Source organism: Crocodylus porosus, unplaced genomic scaffold, assembly GCF_001723895.1.
Source record: "Crocodylus porosus isolate Cpor-Errol unplaced genomic scaffold, CroPor_comp1, whole genome shotgun sequence".
In the NCBI taxonomy this organism is placed as follows: domain Eukaryota; kingdom Metazoa; phylum Chordata; order Crocodylia; family Crocodylidae; genus Crocodylus; species Crocodylus porosus.
The window spans coordinates 20,820,528-20,828,600 of NW_017728917.1; the positions used below are offsets into that span (position 1 = coordinate 20,820,528).

The following is an 8,073-nucleotide window of genomic DNA, read 5'->3' on the forward strand; positions in this document are numbered from 1 at the left end:
TAGTGCTAGCCAGCGTAGCACTGCCAAGCCTATAAGGATGCTGCAGCTTTTTCTTCCCAAGGTGGAGAACCTTGCATTTTTCGGTGTTCTCGAAACCCCTACAGGCAGCCTCCACTGCCGTCCCCCTGGGGCCACCATGGCCCAGCAGGCAGGATATGGCACTCCAAGGCAGAGCAGGGCTGGGCAGGGAAGATCGGTGCCATAGCTGGGAGCTCCGCGCCACCATGGCGAGGCGCCCCCTGTCTGCCTGACAGCAGCGAGGGGCATGATTCAGTGTTGCTGCCAGACAGACAGGTGATACCTCCCTATAGCAGTGCAGTGGCAGCATGGTGCTTCCCACCCAGCCCCACTATGCCCTGCCACATTGGTTCCCACCTGCTAGGCCACAGAGGCCCCAGGGGGAGGGCAGCAGGGTAGGGAGTATGAGCCTGCAGTGGGAAGCCTGCCCCTGTCCTCTGCACATATCTGGGGAGCACGTGCCCTTTGTGCTCCCCTGGAATGTGTGTAGCGGGAGGGAGCCAGCCCTTCCCCCCACCCTTGGACAAACTGCCTGTGGTTCTGGCCCACTCCCTGCCTGGGCCCTGTGGCTGCGCATTCTGGCCCCAGGCCCCATGCACTACCCAGGCTGGGCAGCAGCCCCAGCCCTGCCCAACTCATTTTTCTGGGGTCTTAATCCCCACCCCCACCCTACCAGACTCACCTGCAGGAGCTGCTCTCCAAACTACCTGGCAATCATGCACATAGCACCCCCCCGGCCTGACCGCCCTTGTCCCACTCCCCGCAGCCCCTTGCAGGCTGGTACTCTGCCAGCCTGCAGAGAGAGCTCTTTGCAAACATGCAAAAGACATGTGCTTCTTCATTAAAATGAGAAATCTGTTTTTTTTCTCTGATAACAGGAAAACCAGCGTTTTTCTCTATTTTCCTGTGGGAGATGGAAAACCTTGATCCCTGCTGAGGAGAAACAGCTCATTATATACTTAATTCATAACCTCACAATAATGTAATGTTTCTTTAGCTGATGAACTGATGAGATGCCTTACCAAAGATGTGCCATGATGTCAAACCAGTTGTATTACATTTGTCACGTCTGCTGTTTTATTGTTTATTTCTAGTTTAATCCGGACTATACGTATTACTTTAATAAATCTGAAAAAGGCTATTAAAGGTTTGGTGGTTATGGATTCCGAGCTGGAGGCCCTGTGTGGTAGTCTGCTTATTGGAAAAGTTCCAGAAAACTGGGCTCAGCGTTCATATCCAAGTCTTAAACCGTTGGGGAGTTATATCCTGGATTTTCTAGCTAGGCTGAAATTCTTACAGGTAAAACAAGAGAATTACTAATGATCTTTTCTATTTGATTTAAAATGAGTGTGTATTTGGAGAATTATTAACCATTTACTGTTTTATATGCAACTTTTCTTAAGATAGTTTTGTGGAATATGACTAAGAATTATGAGCCATGATACTTTTATGAAGAAAACTCCCTGGTTCTGAATAGCAAAGGTGTTTGAACTAGCTCTATTTTCCTTTTCACAGGATTGGTATGAATTAGGGAAGCCCACTGTTTTTTGGCTGTCAGGATTCTATTTTACTCAAGCCTTTTTAACTGGAGCAATGCAGAACTATGCCAGGAAGTACACCATCCCCATTGACCTCCTGGGATATGAATTTCAGGTATGGCTAAGTTGTAAACATGCTCTGATTTGGGCCCCAGTATTGCTGTGTGATACATTAAGTGGAGGAGTCCTGTCTGTTACTGGAGGCATTACTTGCACATAACCCATCAGGACCTTAATCAGTAGTGTAGTGGTAGAGTCTGCGAGCCCACTAGATTTGTATGTGATGTTTTCTCAACCTTGTACCTCTAAAGGAAACCCATTAAGAGGATTCTCATGGTTACACAGAACTATCTTATTACACAAGCAAATCACTTAAAAATGGAGTTTCTTAAGTACAAGGAAGGGTGCATCTACATGTGCTATTAATGTGCAGCAATAAGCTCTGGAGCTTATTGTGTGCTCTGGAGCTTATTGCTGCTAAGTACACATCTGCACATGCACCTGGGGCAGCAGCATATTGAGCCAAGTCAGAGTGGCCCTGGCCCTGGGAGCAGCACCAAGGTTTCAACCTGCTAGTGCTGCTCCCTCCACCTCAACGTGCTACAGAGGGCGTGAGGCTGCTTCGGTGCAGGGCTACCCAGCAGGCAGTTCCCACGCTGATGTACCCTCATGCCTCAAGCATCTACATGTGTGCTGCTTTGGAGTTTTTAACTCCTCAGCAGGATAGTACTTGTATTTACGAGTACTGTAAATAAAGTTTCTCTGAAAGATATGCAATTCTCCTCCTGGCTTTGGATTGTTCTGAAAATTGGCAGTTGGGTATTGGTTTAATGGCTCTTAAATAACTTTAGAGGGTGTCTTAAGTGGCTTATTAACATGTAACACAAGTTTTTTCCTTTTAGGTTATTCCTACAGATACATCTAATACTGCACCAGAAGATGGTGTTTATATCCATGGATTATTCTTAGATGGAGCTCGCTGGGACAGGACCAAGTCAGTACTTAATATTTTACTACTGTTTTAAGGAAGGCATTCCTATGTGCATATATTAACTTGCTTAAATATTTTAGCAACATTTTAAATATTTTATTAATATAATTTAAAATACTTGCCTTCTTACCATGAGATGTGGATAGGAAAAAGCAATGAATTTGTTATTTTACAGTGAGGGGAATTTGGAATGTGCTTAAAACAAAATGCAGTTCTTTTCATTAAATTTCCCTGCTGTGCAAGTCACAAAAGATTCAGAAGACTTTGAAACTGACTGGGTACCACCACCCACCATTCTTACCCTGTTTCAGTGTATCCAGTTTGAGACACCTTAGAAGTTCATGGTTTTCAGAATACTTTCTCAGGAGCAATGCTTCTCCTGCCTGAATAGTCTCGTACAGGAGTAAGCGACCCCTGGCACAGGTGCCAGAACATGTCACACAAAGGCATTTTGCTTGGCACTCATGCCTTGGGGAAGGGGCTGGGGCTGCACTGCCACAACAAGGATCAGGACCCTCACAACTCCCCTGGCAGGCCAACATTTCACAAGTAGAGGTTGCAGGTGTTTTTGGCACTCTGCCCAAAAATCGCGGCTGACCGCTCGTCTAGTATTTCTTCTCTTTTTTACATAATGTCCCTGGTACTTGAATAGCTCTGTTGCTTCCAGCAACAAAACAGTGATGTGACCCATGCTTTCTTTTCTCTAGTCAACTTACCCATCCTTTAGGTTGGTGGTGGCTGGTCCACAGGCTGGCAACAGGTTTGGACCTGCATGCCTGAATTGGGGCCCATATCACCCCTATGCTGGCTCTGTCTGGCACCGCAATCCAGGATTGGGTTCTGTGGCCCTGCACCACCTCTGCCTAGCCCCACATGCTAGAATTAAGCCCTGTGCCACTTCCACTTAGCCCCACATACCAGGATCAAGCCCTGCACTGCCCCTGCCCAGCCCCAAGTTCCGAGAGTGGGCTGCGAGGCCCTATGCAGCCTCTGCCAGCTCCACATACAAAGTTTGGACCCTGGGGTCCTGCATTGGCCCAAGTTCTGGCATTGGGCTTTGGGACCCTGCATGCCAGGACTGGTCCCTGTGCACCCAGTCTAACGCACAAGGCCATGGCCCATAGGGATCCCCATTGGTCCCTGGGAAGCCCTGCAGGTCAGGTGACATGGCACTGTGGGGGCATTGGATCTAGCCCATGAGCCAGGGATTGAGCAGCTCTCCCGGTGGTGAATCACCTAGTACAGAACCAGTGTGGGTGACATTAAGTTCCATGCAAAGCATGTCATAATTTATCCCACTGGGTTTTGTTTGAACAGATATTTTTTGTTACTTTCTAAAGTTTCTGTCTCAATGGTGAGTGATATAGGCTCTAAGAAGGCTCATAGCGAACATCAAGGTGCACTGATTTGCCCTCCAAAAATCCAGCCGTTTGATTTATACAAATGAAATGACTGTATCCACTTGTATTTTCACAGTCATTGTCATGAATTCAAATGGCTGTTGCACAAAATTAGAATCTAGAGCAGCTTTTAAATTTTTATAATTGTGTTATAAAGTTTTTTTTAAAGATAATGTAGCTGAGCAAGGAAAGTAGCATATTTTATTACAGAAGTTACAGACAGGGACTGGAAGGTCAGAGCAGAGAATAGATTGTTATTGCCCAGTCCTATTCTTGGGGCATGGACAGATGAACAAGTTAATGTGAGGTCAACAAGGGTAGAGGGCTTATTACTTTGTGGTAACTTCCTGTGTATGTGCTCTTATCCCATGATAAACGAAAGGTAACGAACTGAAAATGAATTTTCCAAATTTGGTTCAAATTCACGTACTAGTTTTAGCCTGTGAAAAGAATGGCAGAGCTAGAAAACAGGAGGAACTGGAATTATGCTGTAGGGCTGTGCGAAGCTCTGAGAGGAGATTCGGCTTGATTCAGCGGCCGAATCTCCAAATCTGAATCGAATCGGGAGACCCACTAAAAGGACTGAATCGAATCGGAAACCTCCGAATCAATTCAGAGAGATTCGACGCCGATTTGGCGATCTGACTGTAGACCATACAGGCAGCAGTCCTCGCTGATGCTGGACACAGCTGCCTCCAGCTGGTAAGTCTGTTGTGGTGGGCAGAAGGGGGAGGCGGGCTCCTGCCACTGCACACTGCTGTGCATCATCAGTCCTAGAGCTGCTCTTCTGGTGGCTCCCCTGAGGCTCTCACCGCTTGTCCAGGAGGGAATGGGAGCAGGCATGTGCCCCCCGGATCTGCGTGGTTTGGGGTGGGGTGGTCTGGGTTTCACTCTGGGAGGCTAGCCCTAGCCTCCTGTTGCCAGGCTGCACTCTGTGGGGCAGGTGGAGGCAGGTCTGAATTCCAGGCAGCAACCCCTGCTGCTGGGTTGTGCTCTGTGGGTCAGGTGGAGCCAGAGCTGAGGGCGGTTGCCACCTGGAGCACAACACTGGCTCTGCCTCCCCCAGCCCCAGTCCCTCCCTCGTTCAGGGGGTGTTGATCTGCCCCCCCCACACTCCCCTTCCCTCCCCCCTCCACCTGCCTCAATAGACTTACCAGCTGGAGGCAGCTGCATCCAGCATCACTGAGACCTGCTGCCTGTATAGTCCATCAAACAGGCTATAGTTTGTATAGTGAAATCTCCGAATAAGCCAAATTGAATCAGGACAGTGATTTAAATCACTGAAACAAATCACTGTGCCTCTGAATTGGCCGAAACCAAAGCAAATACTTTCTGCTTCGCATAGGCCTATTATGCAGCAACTCAGGAGCTAGAGCAGTCGCCTACAGAATGGGAAACTCCTGCTGGAGGCTGGTTTAACTCTCATTTTCTTTATGCACAGTGAGTTTCCTAACTACCAGGTCGAGTAGCATTCAGTTTCTTTCTGGATGTTTACTTGTAATGATTACTTGAGCATTTTATAACAAGTTGAACACTTGCAACAGCCCCACCTGCATTGTACAGACTAGAACATTCCTCTGAGAAGTCTGATTTCAGTTGCTGCTTTCAAAGAATGTATTGCTCCTTCTCCAGTCAGTAGTTTTGTGTTATAGCCCTGTAGTTCCTCTGATTTTCCTACAACAACCTCAAATAAACATTCTGTTTCTGGACGGATGGGATGTTTTATGCAGAACAAAATGTAATTTTCATTTTGACAAAGAAAACAAACTAACAGTTTTAAAATACTTAATATCCAACCACATTATTTTCATTGTTTTCGTTTGATCCCCAAACGAAAAAAGCAATTATTTGTACAGATTTGTATAGATGCCTATAATAATATTTTAATAATTGTTTCTTTGTTGCTGTCTTTTGCCAGAGGAATACTAGCTGAGCAGTATCCCAAATTGCTCTTTGACATGATGCCAATCATTTGGATAAAACCAAGTAAGTAAAGTTGGTCTGAAACAAATGTGTCCTTGGATTATAATGCAACATGAAATGGCAGCAAAATGTGTTTCTTAATGCAATCAAAGACCAACGTTTGTCCCCCACCAGATAGCCCAAATACAAATAAAGATCTATGTATTTGACCTTGACTTCTTATTCTGCCTATTTGGTATTTATCTGGTTAGTGTGTCTCTTTCTCCTTTTCCCCATGAAGATTTATTTGATCTGATTTGGAACAAGATGGAGCTAGTGAAGCAAATATATTTATGTAAATCAGTTTCACTATCTACTAATTGGATCCTTAGGCAAAACAACTGACTTGCCAGGAGAGCATGTTTTTTTGAAATCTTGACTCTGATGAGGTCAGTGGGACCTTTTAGTTGACTTAAACAGAGCCAAGATTTCCCCAACGTTTGTTAGTGTCTGCAGTTGTCCAGTGTTGCCTAAACTTTTAAAACGTTGCTTCCTTCAGCTAGTTCCACCTTTCTTTGATCAGAGGCAGTACACTGTCAAAAAATGCACGTGTATTTTTTTTAAACAACATTCTTCACCATAACCTAGTTTCAGCTGAGCTGTAACTAGCTACCAGGCAGCCCACCCTTTCTCCTAATCTGTGCCTCTTGTTGACATCAGAAGAAAGAAACCTCACTGAACTTAATTTCTGTTATTAAGTCTACCTGAGTTATGCATAAACGATCTGGACACACTGTAAATTCCCATGGAGTTATGGCCTTGGAATTCAGATGGCCGTGTTTAAGTTCTGTAGCTGCTGAATCAAAATTTCCTAGCTTTTACATATAGAACTAGTGCATCTACTGGCTTTTAAAACTATATCTCCAGTATTTGAATCAAATGCTTTGATTATGCTATGCCTATTTAGATTTGAATACCTCTTAAAGATTTCAACAGCAGCTAGGACCATAGAAAAACCTTGATTCCTGTTGTAAGGAAACAAAAACAAGGAAAACTGAAAACAAATAGCTAATTTTTATTTAGCTCTAAGAATAGTAAACCAAAGTAAAAATTTGATGATTTTCTACAATACACTACACCTGAAAGATTTAATTTATGGTTTTGTTTCTTCTTTTTGAAGATACAAAATCAGACATCAAGAAATCTAATGCCTACATTTGTCCACTGTACAAGACAAGTGAGCGTAAAGGAACCTTATCAACTACTGGACATTCCACTAACTTTGTCATTGCGCTGTTGCTAGACACTGATCAACCAGTCCAGCACTGGATCAAGCGAGGTGTTGCTCTGCTCTGCCAGCTGGATGACTAACTTCGAGGAAATCAGATTCAAACGTCACCATATGTGTCTTTCTCTTCCTCCAGGGTACTGGAAATACAGCATGCTGTGTCAAAGGGATAGCTTTATATTTTGGAGCTCCAGTAAATTTTTTCTTAATCCTTAATATTTTTGATTTCATGAATATGTGATGTTACCGACTACTGTCTTTGAACTGTATATTGATCTGGCATATTCATTTGATACATTTTCAGCATAGGATCCTGTGTAAATGTACAGGTGTTTTTTTGTTCCTTCTTTTAAGATTGCAAAATTATCTTGAGGAAAAAGTGAAAACTGATCTCCTGTATGGGAAGCTCTATAGTACAAGAGAACTTCGAGTGTCCAGATGCACTAGCATTCAAGCATCCAGATGTACCAGCAGACTCTCAGAAATACAGCTTTCTCCATCTCTGCCATTATGCCAGGTTCCAGCAGAGGGAGCAAGTGGAATGTGACTACATACCTGATTGAAATAGTTAAAAAAAAAAAAATACAGAGCTAAGGTTTTGTACCCAATGCTAAAAATTACCTTTATATGAATATGTATACAAACTTGCAAAGCCCTTAGGCTTTTGGTACATGGCATTCATCTTAGCCTGGGTTCACCCTCACTCCATGTACACATGCGTTTTTATAATTATCATTTTTTTTAACAATTGCATTAACAGGTTGTGAACAATATCTATTGTAGTAGTTTTCTTTAAAAAACATAAAACATTCATTTTGTTGTATTATTTTTTTTTTTTATGTTGGTTTACTTTGATAAGCCTTGATGATTTATTCAAACTCTTGAGTTTGACCTTGTAACAGGGAGCAAAGGTTCCTTTACTTTAACACTAGGGAC

The 8,073-nt window shown here is 43.9% G+C and overlaps 1 protein-coding gene across 1 annotated transcript in view; it reads left to right on the top strand.

The window, feature by feature from the left end:
* Positions 1-7,706, top strand: part of DNAH12 (dynein axonemal heavy chain 12) — a 147,941-nt gene extending 140,235 nt beyond the window's left edge. The window contains exons 70-74 of the mRNA XM_019536893.1: positions 1,113-1,317; positions 1,534-1,671; positions 2,459-2,550; positions 5,866-5,933; positions 7,030-7,706. Of these exons, the coding sequence (XP_019392438.1) occupies positions 1,113-1,317; positions 1,534-1,671; positions 2,459-2,550; positions 5,866-5,933; positions 7,030-7,220 (694 nt within the window). The 3' untranslated portion in view covers positions 7,221-7,706. The remainder of the gene's footprint in view (positions 1-1,112; positions 1,318-1,533; positions 1,672-2,458; positions 2,551-5,865; positions 5,934-7,029) is intronic.
* Positions 7,707-8,073: the final 367 nt, after the last annotated feature.